Here is a 15,573-nt window from a genome sequence, read left to right on the forward strand (position 1 = left end):
CAGCAGATGCTTGAGGGAAGCGGTCGTTGTGGCTGCTGTTGTCGCTATGCAACCATTCATCTCTAAATGAAGTTTGTTTTGTTTTTGTTGCGTTCTGTTATGCGCCATGCGTGACATTAGTTTTCAGCTGAAACATGCTCTCTTTTCAGCGGTGTCAGAAAACACAATAGTGTGTCGGTGGTGTCCTTTCATTCTACGACGCCATTTCTGGCAACTCATTAATAAATTGTCACTCTTGAGCACAGCAGGGGGAAAGCGGGTCATCGATATCTAAAGTGCGCCACCAGCACGGGGGTGGTGTGCTGAAGGTGCACGAGCACGTCGCATGCTGTTGTTTGTAGACCGGGTTTACACTTGGTGGGCCAAGCCAAGTGGATTCCACCCCCCCCTAGCATCTAACGAGCTAATTACCTGCCATTTCAAACCAGAGGGATGTTAGAACTTTGCCAAGCCGTGAAAGTGGAAGCACCGTTTGGAGCTGGAAAATCCAATGTAAACAATGCCACAGGCGGGATGATTGTGAAGATAGGTTTTGCCAAGGTTTGATCAAGTGAGAAATTGTTTGTTTGGCTTGTAGAGTAGATAGAGATAACGATGCTGTCTGTTTGAGTGAAAATTATAATGTTAAAGGAACACTCCGCCCATTTTCTACCAGCTTTGTATCATTAGAACATCAGTAGTATATCTGTAAACTGTTTTGAAGTCTTTCATTTAATTTGACAGTTATTGAGTGTTAAAGTGTGGACCAGTGACATCAAATGAATAACTCATTAACTCAAATCAACTCTCAATAACTGTCAAACATTCTGTCATTCATTTAGTTTGACAGTTATTGAGAGTTGATTTGAGTTAATGAGTTATTAATTTGAGTTAGTGTGGACCAGTGATGTCACTGGTCCGCACTTTAACACTCAATAACTGTCAAATTAAATGACAGACTTCAAAACAGTTTACAGTTTTCTGATATACTACTGATGTTCTAATGATACAAAGCTGGTTGAAAATGGGCAGAGTGTTCCTTTAACGACCAAAGGCTAAATCACACTAGACAATTTCAACTATTTGGTGCAGTTGGGGGAGAGCATAACTTCCGTTAATTTGACTTGTTAGAGACCGGTCTCACCACCGTTCAAACTACTATTTTTGACAAGAAGTTCCCAGATGATTGGTAGGCGGAGCTCTCCAACTGTCTGCAAGCCCGAGACTACTTTGAGCCTTTAACTCTAACGTGGGGCTTGATGTATTTAATGTAATTGTGTTGTGTTTTCCATGGCAGCAAAGCACCATCGTCTGTCACAACCGGGTAGACCCCAACGGCTCGCGCTACCTGCTGGGCGACATGGAGGGCCGCCTGTTCATGCTGCTGCTGGAGAAGGAGGAGCTCATGGACGGCGCCGTGGTGCTGAAGGACCTGCACGTGGAGCTGCTTGGAGAGGTGCTCTCTCTCTCTGTGTCTGTGTGTCTCTCTCTCTGTCTGTCTCTGTCTCTGTCTCTCTCTCTGTGTCTCTCTCTCTCTCTCTCTCTGGACTCTGTTGCTCCACCTGCCTTTCCTCTGGCGGTTCTCCTCTCGCTCACTTGGCTTAACAGCCCTCTCTCTGTCTCTCGCTCGTTGATTTTCTCCTGCTGTGTTGTTCCCCTCAGCATCCTCTGTCTGTTACCACCACTGACTTTTCAATGGTATAGCTTTGCCTCCAGCTAATGGATCAGTCCACACTCGTTTAGATGATGGAAAGAAAAGATCTCACCTCTTTGGTTGTTGTTCGCCTCTCCGTGTCAAGTTGATCTAGACACCGTATAAGAATATAACAAAATCCCATTTTAAAAGTAGACCGTTCCTAATGACTTGTAAAATCAATGTTTTCCTGAAGGTCTGCTGAGTGACGTTGGAACTAGTTAGCAGTTATTGATCGAGCAGATTTGGAGTGCTCAGCTAAGAGAGAGAGATTGCTTTTCAATCATTATAAAGCAGATTGTTGGGGGGAATGTGCTCAGTCATCAGGGAGCAGCGCCTCTCTACGTTAAAGGCTGGAAACACACCGACCCAACTTCAAAGGACCAGCGGCAACGAACGCCACCTGTTGCAGCATCGCTTAAACGTATCGTGTGTCGGGGCCAAAACGTTGCACTGGAACACACCGCAAAGACTATAGCCAACGAGCACGTACGTTCTGCACCTGTGTGAGACCTACAGTAGGGCTGTGGCTATACAAACCAGATACATGAAACAAAGCAGCGTTTGCCTACCATTTTCACATCACTTTCACTCACCCCTTAAATGTTTCATGATATATATCTCTACATATATATAAATCTCTACATCTCTACAACATCTACAACATCCGCAAAATCCGTCCCTTCCTCACAAGAGAAGCGACTCAACTCCTGGTCCAGTCACTTATCGTCCCTCGCCTGGACTACTGCAACGTGCTCCTGGCTGGCCTACCTGCCACCGACATCCGACCGCTTCAGCTCATTCAGAACGCTGCAGCCCGTCTGGTATTCAACCAACCCAAATTCTCTCATGTCACTCCCCTCTTCCGGGACCTCCACTGGCTTCCCATCTCAGCTCGCATCAAATTCAAGACACTGGTACTGGCCTACAGGGCAGTACACCAGTCAGCTCCCCTGTACCTGCAATCTATGGTCAGGTTCCAAACCTCTCACCGCTCCCTTCGCTCCTCCACCAGTGCAGGGCGCCTCGCTCCTCCTTCGCTACGGGGGCTCAAAAGTCGCTCATCCCGATCTCGACTCTTCTCCTCCCTGGCACCCCAATGGTGGAACGAGCTGCCACCTTCGGTCAGGACTGCTGAATCACTGCCGATCTTTCGGAAAAGACTAAAGACTCACCTTTTCAGGCTCCACCTGGGCCCTTCTTGATCTAACTTCTTTCTCTCTCTTTCTAAAAAAAAAAAAAAACCCTAAACTAAAAATCCTAAACTAAAAATCGTACCACTGTTCCTACAGGATTTGTAGTTGTCATAGACTGTGCTCCATAGTTGATTGCTCTATTGCTGACAAAAAGTGTGTTATTGTAAGTCGCTTTGGATAAAAGCGTCTGCCAAATGACGTAATGTAAATGTAAATGTAATAAATCCATTTGCACCTGGCGTTAACATGTGTTTTCTGTGATCAGATTGCAATCAGATTGTGTTTTATCACTTGAAATGCCAGGTGTAAACACCCCCAAAATGCATTGAAGATGGATTGCAATCTGATCGGCCAAACCACCTTCCAGAGGTGATCAGGGATGCATTGTGTACCCATTGAACACAAGTGTAAATGCAATGTGTCCTCTCAATCTGGATACAGCAACTTTATGCGGATTGATCTGATTGCAACCTGATGGCAGAAACCACATGTTAACGCCAGGTGTAAATGGCCTTATCTAGTCTGATAAAAAGTTGCAAATGGCCCCGGCGTGGTCAGCCTTCACCTGGTCTTTTGCTTGTGGAAGAAGAAAGGAAGAGGTGTAGGCGAAAATCGAGGAGAACCCGCACTAGGGCTGACACCTGGTCGGTTGGTCGATATGCTCATGTCCGGCCAAATTCTCATTGGTCGGACAATCGCTGGTGTAATATTTGTATACAGTCTTATATGTTTCATAAAGAGAAAAGCGCTCTGACGTGCCGCGGAAGTAACACAGACCTTTTCTCTAAGCGCACACAGGAGCAGTTTGGCAGGCAGCAGGCTACCAGGCGAACACATTTAGCATGCATAACGCTGGGTTATGGATATTGAAGCTGGTGGGAGTATTTATTGGAGTCGGGAAGGTTAGTGTAGCTAAGTACAAAATGTTATGTTGCGTTGCGGTGGAGGGACCGTTGACTGTAACGTTATGTGTTCACCGTAGTGGGTAACCAACATGTTGAATCGGCCGAAAAAGCCGCAGACAAGGCTGACTAGTCCCAACGGTGCAGGACACCCCGCAGAAACTAGGGCAACAGACGCTCACCAAACAGCCCAGACGTTGCCGACAACCGACTTTCTGCTTGGTGTGTCTGGGGCCTAACTGGCCAGATGAAAAACTGACTGTCTCTTCATTGTATGTCAATAAAACCCTGGTGTAAGAAATGTTGTGTGTCTCTCCCTGATAGACATCCATTGCTGAGTGTTTGACCTACCTGGACAACGGGGTGGTGTTTGTCGGCTCCAGGCTGGGTGACTCTCAACTGGTCAAGGTAAGCAGCACGAGATCGTACGGATGCTCACTGCCTTGGATCCTTGGAGTAATTTGGGAAAATTAAATGACGTTGGAGAATATTATGGAATCTGACAAAATGGGACTACAGGAGGTTAAATCTTTTTATTAACTTTTCCCCTCCTCCTTTATTTATTTTATCATCTCATTTGACATCTTTTGTTTGCCAGAAACATGTTTTTATCAGGGAAATTCTTTAGTGTAGTCGTGATGAAATCAAGGTTCAAGCTTCCTTTATTCGTCCCCCGGAGGTCAAATTTGTTGCGCAGACAGGAAGTTCAGCAGTCCAGAGTTAAAACAAGACATCACAGCAACACAGATTCCCAAGACATGAAGACAAACACTTCAAACAAGCATCATTACAATATCAAAAACAACAACACTATCATCAGATAAGATAAAGATACTAAAACTCCTAATATGGGCCATGGCAAAGTGCTTCTACACACGCGCACGCACACACACACACACACACACACACACACACACACACACACACACACACACACACACACACACACACACACACACACACACACAGACACACACACAGCTTAGATCAGTGGTTCTCAAATTCTTTCACATGAAGGACCCCTAAACTGACAAAGATTAGACCACAGACCCCCATTTGATAGGATTTTGTCCCACGGTCCCCCATATGATAATAAGATTGATGCTTTTAGATGTTTTATTACAGAAAGTGTATAAAATCCATGACCAAAATAGTCATTGTGTTACTTATGAATGGAATTATAGTGAAAATAAATGACCCCCTTTTTGCCTGGGGGCCCCCTGGAACCTCCTCAAGGACCCCTGGGGGTCCCCGGACCCCCATTTGAGAACCACTGGCTTAGAGTACCATGCATGGGCAAAGTAGATCTTCTTGTATCTCATCATGGAAAAGTCTTCATAATGTATGAGAAATGATTATATTTACCTGTTTTTCCACCTCAAATAATTACTTCAGCGTTTGTGGTCTGATGTCTTAATTTTCAAGAGAAGTTGATCCAAAAAATGTGCCGATAATAAATGAGATGCAGACCCTCTCACTACACTTTTCATACAGCCACCATGGTTTTGTAATGAGGTTTTCATCTGTCTTTTCTCTAGCTCAACGTGGACAGTAACGACCAGGGCTCCTATGTGGGCGTGATGGAGACCTTCACCAATCTGGGGCCCATTGTGGACATGTGTGTGGTGGACCTGGAGAGGCAGGGCCAGGGTCAGGTAAACATCGCCAGCTTGAAATGGAACACTTTATCAATCTCATACGGGAAACCCATTTTTGCCACCAGCAAAACAGGAAATGCACAACACACACAATAACGGTTAGCTATAATGAAATGAAAGCAAAGCAGTCGGATTGGAAAAGTGATAAGACAAAGCGATTACTTACAGTCGCTGAAAACACTTTATATAGAGGACGGTCTTGTCCATAATGGTGTTTGTTTTCATCTTTATCATCCTCTTTGTCACATCCTCCAGGGAGTCTGGGCGTGAAACCACTGATGGCTCTGCCTTTCTTCACTTTTGTTAATGCAGTTTCTGTCAGCAGAATTACGGATGCAGTGTAAACCTGCCACTGGCCAGAATAGCTGAGTAGAAAAGTCTATTCAGGAGATCCCCGCTGACATCAAACACACCCGTTTCCTGTGGCTTTTTATAGACCCACACACCGCTGTTCTCCTTTTCATTCTACTCTAGTTCATTGTATGTGGCCGCCCAGTGTACACCTGCTGGCATTAACATGCGTCTCCTATCCCAGTTGTGTCTGGGTATGATTTAGCTGCACTACATTTACGCCTGACGTTCAAATACATCTCCGGCACACACATTTAAATTGGATTTCTGGTTCTCTTGCCAAAACACAGATTGTCACGCATGTTGTTTACTCAATATTTTGATTCTTTAAGTTGACAGTTAAGGCGCCGCTTGTTTCTTATCTATGAGTAGACCTGTGATAATTCCGTCATCTTTAACGTTAGCACTTCTGCGCGCCAAAGTGTTTATTGACCTTTTAGCAGGAAGCACAATCTGTAGTGTGAACGCAGTCTGATCACCCACCATGCAAGTTATTGCGAGGTGTAAATGGTGTGGGTGTGGATGACTAAATGCTAAATGAATGCACAATTTCTACTCTGTGCCTGTTGACGAGGAAATGGCTTGATTTCTTCTTTCTGAAATATACATTCTTTTGTATATCAGTGTGTAATTGAAAGCAATTACCAAATTAATTTGTCTAATGTCGGTGGGTTCCTTGACAGATTACCTTAACATGCAGAAAACTGCATAGTGTCATCAATAATGAAATAAAATAATTGTTTGAATTCGATTTTCAATTTATTGATTTCAGTGATGCATTGGGAATTAAGTCATTTTTAGGGCGAGGCCACTTTGGCTTTTGCAAATACAAATTTATTGGGACGTGCTGCATCCCGGCCAAAATGTAGGCCACCTGGGCCAAAACCAATGCTTATTAAAATCCTTTTTTCAGTCATTTTTCCTCAACAAAATACATGATCCTAAAAACTGTGCTACAGCAGATATGTAAGATGGCTCAGACTGTAGTCGCTGTAGCTCAGGAGGTAGAGCGGGTCGTCCACTAATCGCTTTGGATAAAAGAGGTCGGTGGTTCGATTCCCGCCTCCTCCAGTCTGCATGTCGAAGTGTCCTTGGGCAAGACACTGAACCCCAAATTGATCCTGATGGTGTGCCAGCACCCTGCGTGGTAACCTGCCGCCATCGGTGTGTGAATGGGTGAATGAACCTACTGATTGTAAAGCGCTTTGGATAAAAGCACTATATAAATGCAGGCCATATAGTCACATGTCCAGTAACACAGGATAACACCTACAATTTACAGAGGTTCCCTAAATGCCTCATATGCCGGCTACTGATACTGATCATTGTTTTTGTTTATTTGCTGTGTCGCAGCAGCATGCCGTTTTTAAATGAGGAAATCCACAACTTGATGTTAAGGGCCAGTTGAAAACAGGGCATGCCAAAGTGGCCGTGTGGGGAGTTAATTTTAGACGGGGCATCACGGACACACTCCAGGGCATCCCGGGCACTGGCCTGTTGGACTTGGTGTAATGCCCTGGCCTGCCCCGGGCCTGGGACTGACTGATCCTCTACAGAAGGTGTTTGTTGGCAGCGTTTGAGACTAGACCTCAGGGTTCTTGATCTGCTTCCAAAGGCAGCGGCCCACTTGAGTGCTGAACCGTCCTTTGGTTACAGACCAACACACACACACACACACACACACTTAGTACTGAGTCTTGTTCAACCACCCTCAGAATATCACTTAGTACTGAGTCATAGGGCCTGTGTCCACCTAGCGTCTTTTTCCGACTGTTAAACGCTGGGAGTGCACTGTGGAGCACTGATCCCAGCACACAATATACAAGGAGGCACTCTGAAACTAACGTTAGTTCAGTGCGGTAGTAGCTTGATAGCTGACAGCTAGCAAGCTAACAACACAGGTAGGCTACATTATTAAAAGCAGTAAGCACAACACTCACCAGAAATATTAAGTGTTTAGCCAATCTGCTCCCACAATTGAGCCTTTCTGTCTCTGTTGCGATAGTTTCTCCATATGATTAGTTGCCAGAAAAGGAGCACCCGACACCAGCGTCTTTCTGAAAAGTTCAATTATTCTCAGCTGGAAGCGCTGGGAGCCGGCGCACAAGAACGACGGAGCGCTCTGAAAATATACGCCGGGTGCAGGCAGCGCACTTAGTCTAGACATCCGTGTGCGCTCGCATATGTCTCCCCCCATTGGAAACAACTGAAAAAAGACGCTGGACCTGAGGAAAAGATGCAAGGTGGACACAGGCCCTTAGGGTGCTTTCTCACTGGGAACGATTGCTTTCGTTCCGTTCCGCACCCGGGAACGATTGTCCCCTCTCCCCCGCTGGTCAACTTTCACATTACAACATTTCTTCCGCGCTCGGAAACGGAACGGAGTGCACTTGCGTCATCAACTATGCCTGGAGTTTATCCTCGCCCGTGTGTTGTCTATGAGGTTCGGAACGGTTGGCTTTCGCGCTCGCAAGTGTTCCGTGCCCGGGCACGCCAAAGCGCCCTCCTCCAGACCACCTTTTCAAGTGGATCCTGTCACGGTTCCCTGTTGCACGCCCGGGCGCAGAACGGAACGGAACGCAACGTTCACACTCTTCGAACGTTCCGAAACTGGGGTCAATTTGGGGACAAGTGTGCTCGGGAACGGTACCGGGGCGCCAGTGAGAAAGCAACCTTATTCAACCACCCTCCCAATATCACTTAGTACTGAGTCTTATTCAACCACCGTCCCAATTATCATTCCAGTCTGTTGAAGACCAGGTCTGATTCAATCTAGTCACAATTTGCTTTAATTGGACCTGTGCCGCAAATTCACAATGCACAAAGCGTTTGCCCTGCTTAATTGGTGCGAACACGTTGCAAGGCAATTAACACAGAGTGGGAGTGATGACAGAATGTAACATCTAACGTAACATGGATCTTGCGTACGTGCAGACAAGCAGTACTGAATGACAGCAGACTGACTGTATACTTGTAGTGTGTTTACGTTCAAAGCCGGAGACTTATTGCAGTGTTAATAGCAGCAGCACCGGCGTGCATACAGTATTCACACAAATGAGCAAAAGTACATGTCGGTTGATGAATGGCAAAATATGCATAAATGACAGATGTGGAAAATTCATCTTAGCTTGATTGATGACCTGAATATCTTATCAGTGTCCATGTGCAGATTAGATTAGCTTGATTCAGCCCATCTGTGTGTGTGTGTGTGTGTGTGTGTGCGTGCGTGCGTGCGTGTGTGTGTGTGTGTGTGTGTGTGTGTGTGTGTGTGTGTGTGTGTGTGTGTGTGTGTGTGTGTGTGTGTGTGTGTGTGTGTGTGTGAGAGAGTGAGTGTTTTGGGAACGTGCTTCGGGGTGTTGGGTGGGTTGCCAGGCTTGGGAGGGGGATTTCCATTGGGTACAGAGTAGACTAGGGCTGCTCAATCGTCCCTATTTTCATATCGTCCAACCGTGGTCATTAGAGATTGGCGATTGATGATCAAATCGCCATAATCTATTATTTGGCCGTCATTTTAATTATTATGATTATTTATGATAAAGAGACCTATTCCTATTTAAGGGCATTAATCATTTGGAGGGGTAAAACAATCGATCATATTATTGATTACAGCGGGCCTGTAGATCAAGCGTAGAATGATGATGCATTTATAAGAGAAAAGATGAAAGAGAGACGGACCATGCATGCATTCTGAAGCCGCCTCACGCTTGCTGAAACTCTTCATGACTTTTTATGCCTCCGCCGGCGATAGCCAGGCCGGAGGCATTATGGATCCGGGTTGTCCGTCCGTCCGTCCGTCCGTCCGTCCGATGTTCATTAACGCGATATCTGAGGAATGCCTTGACAGAATTTCATCAAATTTGCCTCAAACATCGACTTGGACTCGAGGATGGACTGATTAGATTTTGATGGTTAAAGGTCAAAGTTCAAGGTCACTGTGACCTCACACACCCAATTTCCAAGCTCTGTAATGCAACATCTCAGGAGTGCCTTGACGGAATTTCTTCCAATTTGCCTCAAATGGCGACTTGGACTCAAGAATGAACTAATGGCGGAGGCATAAAACCGCGGTGCGGTCGTTCTAGTTTCCTGCTGCCTCCTTGTTCATGTTCATTTGGATGATTTAACACCGGCTGTAAGGTCATGTAACTGTTGCACTCTTCAGGCTGGAGTCAACTTCTGAATGAGATAGCCATGTTATTCACAGGTGCGTGTACGGCTCCATATAGCTCAGTGGTACGGCTGCAGAGAGAACATGGCGAACAACACAACCACTTCCCTTTCTAGCCTTAAAAATAAAAGCACACAGTGTAAAATAAACTTAAATCACTCATAGCCTTAACTACGAGCAACCTCCATAAAATAGGTTACACACCAAGAAGACTGCTTGTAATGTTACGATTACATTTGGAGTGAAACTAGTCTAAAAGCACGACTCAAAAGTTATATTAAGTTTAACCTTACGTTCATTTTGAAAGCCCGCTGCGGAAGACATACTTTTACATTCTGGCTAACTTGACGGTGCTCGTTGAGGAAACAGGAGAGGAGCAGAGGATGGGGTAATCTGCTGTGTTATGATAGGCTGATGAGTGATGACTAGAGCAGGGGTAATCTGCTGTGTTATGATAGGCTGATGACTAGAGCAGGGGTAATCTGCTGTGTTCTGATAGGCTGATGACTAGAGCAGGGGTAATCTGCTGTGTTATGATAGGCTGATGACTAGAGCAGGGGTAATCTGCTGTGTTATGATAGGCTGATGACTAGAGCAGGGGTAATCTGCTGTGTTATGATAGGCTGATGACTAGATCAGGTGTAATCTGCTGTGTTATGATAGGCTGATGACTAGAGCAGGTGTAATCTGCTGTGTTATGATAGGCTGATGACTAGATCAGGTGTAATCTGCTGTGTTGTGATAGGCTGATGACTAGAGCAGGTGTAATCTGCTGTGTTGTGATAGGCTGATGACTAGAGCAGGTGTAATCTGCTGTGTTATGATAGGCTGATGACTAGAGCAGGTGTAATCTGCTGTGTTCTGATAGGCTGATGACTAGAACAGGTGTAATCTGCTGTGTTATGATAGGCTGATGACTAGATCAGGTGTAATCTGCTGTGTAAAGTCAAAGTTTTTAATGAGTTTGATCAGGTCTAGATTATGGAGAAGCGTGCGTCTGTCCGTCCTTCTGTCTTTGTTTATTTTTTATGCCTCTTGTTGTCATCCCGCCGCGTGCGTGGTATCGAAAATGGTATCAAGTATATTTTCCTGGGTATCGGTATCGAAGTAGAAATTCTAGTATCGTGACATCCCTAATGTGGACGACTACTACTACGAACTATGACTATTGAATACTACTACTACTACTAATAATGATCATCATCATCATCATCATGAATGTATAGTTTATGTAATAAACACTTTCTCATAGTTCACAAAGTGTTTTAACCATCAAAGCAAAGTAGATATGAGAATGTACCACAACATGGAAAGATAAGACAAGAGGGAATAAACAACACAGTGGTAAAAAAAATAAGGATAAAACACATCAAACCAAGTCGATAAACAGCCCTCATGTGTCAGCTCTCTGTATTTCTCTCCTTATCTCTCACTTATTTCCCCTGTGCTGCCTTCAGCTGGTGACATGCTCGGGCGCGTTCAAGGAAGGCTCCCTCCGAATCATCCGCAACGGCATCGGGATTCACGAGCACGCCAGCATCGACCTGCCCGGAATAAAAGGTTTGTGTTTGTGTCGTATCTCATGCGGCATCTGTCTCGTCGCCCGCCTCCACCTCCACCTCCTCCTCCTCCTCCTTCTCAAAGCCTGACGTGATGTCGACCTTCATCCTGTACCATGAAATGACAGTAGAGCTACAATCCACCGCATCTGTTTGCCTGGCCTCGCCAAGACGCCAGTCGTCGTTGCCAGTTCCCCTCTGAGCAGATGGGTTAGGCGCACATATGTCTTGGCTCGGTTCTTTCCCGACCCCCTTTGGGGAAATCGCCGTGGTCGAAGTTAGGCAGCGTTTTGTTTTCATTTAGCAACACGAAAGCATCGGTTGAGGAATGCCGTCAGGTATGAACACTGGCAAGTCTCGCTTTAATCTCTGAAAATTAGACTCCTCTCTCCCAAGGCTCCGGTGCTTGAGTGAGACACAGAGGCCAGTTAAGGTCCGCTTGCACTTGTTAAGCTTCAGTTGTTTATTGACCAGCGCTGCCCCGAAAGTGTCAGCCGCTGCCTCCTACCTCAAGCCTCTTGATGGGAGGCAATTATTATTCACTTAACCAATCAATGGACCGCGCAGAGAGAGAGAGCGAGAGAGAGAGAGCGTGCAACTCTAACATCTACCATCTACCAACACATTAACATTTGACAGATGGAATAGGTAACGCTCATTCGGGATGTTTATGGAATATTTTCCTCTTCTAGCTGTGTAGAATGATGTAGATGTAGGGATGCAGCGGTATACCCAGGTTTGAAAACATCAGGGTATCAAAACCACTAAGATTTGCCGTCATACCTTCTCCCACGGTATCAGCTGTTTCCCCAAAACAAAGTGCCCAGGTCGCTTGTAGAGTGCAGCTTACGTGGCCCCTCCCCCTGGCTGCATGCCTACCTAGACTAGAGCACAGTAGAGAGGAGCTGTCTGTCCCTGACTGTGTTTACAACCGTGTGTGTGATCATGGCTGAAGCAGGAGAACGCAAGGACCCCCCTGAACTTTCCTCCATCTAAAAAGACGACGTCGGCGGCATGGGAATATTTTGGCTATTGTAAAAACACAAATGGTCTGCGAAACTGTGGTATTTTTGTCCAAGGTTATCATACTGTCAAAAACTCATACCGCTTCATCCCTAATGTAGAGTCACTTAATTTTTTAAATATAAGTTTCACATCTTCACAAATTGATACACGACATAATACACACACACACACACACACACACACACACACACACACACACACACACACACACACACACACACACACACACACACACACACACACACAACATAACCCATACTTAACATACACATGTTAAAAAGAAGATGAAAGGTGGGTGGGTACAAAATAGCACAGTGTTTCTCAACCACTGGGCCGTGGCCCGCTGGTGGGCCTCAGAGCGCCATCTAGTGGGCTGGGGATGACCTCTCACATCAAGATATCACAATGATAGCCTATCATTTATTTGGGAAGGTGGTCCTCGGAAATGTTTTAACAATTCAGAAGTGTGCCTTGAAGTTACTAGAAAAGGTTGAGTTCCCCTGCAACATGGAAGTTGTAAAAAGGACAACTACTACATTTATAAAATCCCACCTTATTTTTGAATGTCCCACTGTAAAAAATAATTGTGGGTACAAGGTCCGGTTTAACATGAATTATTGTTGCAGCTTGCCATTTCCTTTGTTATACTCGGCTGCAGACCCGAATTATAAACCGGAAACTGGAGTCCGTTATAAAAGTTATAAATATAGTCACGTTATAAACAACAAACCAACGCTGGGGGTCCGTATGGAAACAGTGTTACTCGAAATGGTTAAAAGTGAAATCAATTTGGTCATTCAGTGGCGTTTTACTGCCATGTAAAGTAACTATTACGCTAGCCGCTAGCATTAGCCACAGTAGCCGACTACCCGCAATGCATTACGTTATCACAGCACCCGAACGACACAGCCGAATGTTTACCAGCAGAATGGCTCTGCTGTAAAATCCTCATAGATGTTTTTTTTTCCAAGTTAAAACCAAACAGTCTATTACACCGGAAGCGGAAGAAGCACCCATCAGGCATCATGGCAGCTAGAAATAAGGTGGATACATGCCATATATCGAGTGCAAGAGTACAGTTATCAAAGCGTTAAAACAATTTCCATATCATTGTAAGATAGAGCCGCCCAGCATGAGATTTTCTATGTAGAAGATAAAGGGTTTTCATATCTTATCAAAATGTTTTAATCCTGTTCTTCATGAGATATGTTATCTTCTCTAACAGGGATACAGTTGCTGATCTACAGTATAACCAATAACCACATTTCAGTTGTGACGGGTGTATCTGATTTCAGATTCTGGTTTCGTTGCTGCACACTTTTACAAATAGCTAAGAAATAAAGTGTTTCTGCACGTTTAGAGACTAGTAACTTCTCTCTCTTACGGCATCTCTCTTTGTTTCTCTCTCCCAGGTCTGTGGCCGCTGCGCTCCGAGGCAGGCAGAGAGACAGACGACATGCTGGTGCTGTCTTTCGTGGGTCAAACACGGTGAGTGCTCACTTGCTGTGCGCTGTTGAACCAGAACCGTGTCTCGAGTCGACTCTGAATGCCTGATCTCAAGAGTGTGTGTGTGTGTGTGTGTCCCCTCACAGAGTGTTGATGCTGAATGGAGAGGAGGTTGAGGAGACTGAGCTTCCAGGCTTCGTGGACAACCAGCAGACATTTTACTGTGGCAACGTGGCGCACCAACAGCTCATCCAAGTATATATATACACACACACACACACACACACACACACACACACACACACACAAACAACCACAACCACAACCACACAACCTTCTACCATCACCGTCAAATTTGTTCAATCTGTCGCCACCAGGACACCTTTTGGCTAGTTTAAAGCAACAGCTCACCCTAAAATCCAAAATACATATATTCCCTCTCACCTGTAGGGCTATTTATCCATCTATATCATTTTGTGTTAGTTGCCTGAGTTTTGGAGATATCGGCCGCAGAGTTTCTGCCTTCTCTCCAATACAATGGAACTGGATGGCACTCGGCTTGTGGTGCTCAAAGTGCCCCAAAGAAATACATTTGATCAACTCAACAGCAATGTCTCTTTCCAGAAATCATGAGACAAGAGACAATGCTGTTGAGTTTTTCGAATGTATTCTTTTGGTGCTTCGAGCACTACAAACCGAGTGCCATCCAGTTCCATTGTATTCAAGAGAAGGCAGACATCTCTGCTGCCGATATCTCCAAAACTCAGGCAACTATCCCAAAACGCTATAGATGGATAAATAGCACTACGGGTGAGAGGAAAAATATGTATTTCGGATCTTAGGGTGAGCTGTCCCTTTAACATTGAAGTTCTGTTGTTAGTTTTTGAGCCTACTCTCCCACAGATTGATGACTTGCGGCATTCAAAGATCCTCATTCAAAGCATGAATATTGGCGAATTAATTTCAGTTTCCAAACAATAATTTAGCTCTGGCCTTTTTCCTTTTAATAAGATTACTCTGCCGGAGCTGTGCCATACATTATTGAATGAGGCCGTCTTAAATATGATGAGCGTAAAATGACTTTTGTCTCATATCTTTTACACTTTGTTCCAGGTGAATATTTCACTTGATTTAACCCTCGGGGGGGTTTGGCGATGTCATATTGTGACATCAAAAAGATTCTCTGAGTGTTCCATTGAATATCTCTGGAACACTATGGCCGGTTCACTTCCTGTGTTTTTTCCCCTCTGAAAGATAAGGGCTGGAACATTAGTAGGAGGGCTCTCGTGGGATTGCAGCCCTTTCAGACGCTGCTTTGTAATCCAGCCTTGAACTACAGTGTCCTTTTCGAGACCACTAACCTATTGGGTGACAAAAATGAAAGGACTTCTTTGTGGAAAAATTTAAATAATTTTTGATGTGTTGCAAGTTATGTTTGTTTTTTCCCCCCACAAATAATTTTTCTTTTGTATTTATGGTCCTATAACGATTTGTACATGCATGTGACATCGCTGCAGCATAGATATTCTGATAGTCCAGGTTGTCCTGGGGGGGAAGAAAATATGTATATCACTTGATTATGCATCACAGGGTTG

General features: G+C 45.0%; 1 protein-coding gene across 1 annotated transcript in view; it reads left to right on the forward strand.

The window, feature by feature from the left end:
- ddb1 (damage-specific DNA binding protein 1) overlaps positions 1-15,573 on the forward strand; it is a 57,825-nt gene that overhangs the window by 11,198 nt on the left and 31,054 nt on the right. Inside the window, exons 7-12 of the mRNA XM_083652693.1 lie at positions 1,277-1,435; positions 4,095-4,178; positions 5,309-5,425; positions 11,405-11,507; positions 13,945-14,020; positions 14,125-14,233. Coding sequence (XP_083508819.1) covers positions 1,277-1,435; positions 4,095-4,178; positions 5,309-5,425; positions 11,405-11,507; positions 13,945-14,020; positions 14,125-14,233 — 648 coding nt within the window. The remainder of the gene's footprint in view (positions 1-1,276; positions 1,436-4,094; positions 4,179-5,308; positions 5,426-11,404; positions 11,508-13,944; positions 14,021-14,124; positions 14,234-15,573) is intronic.

Source organism: Poromitra crassiceps (assembly GCF_964638095.1).
Source record: "Poromitra crassiceps genome assembly, chromosome: 16".
NCBI classification, from domain to species: Eukaryota; Metazoa; Chordata; class Actinopteri; order Beryciformes; family Melamphaidae; genus Poromitra; species Poromitra crassiceps.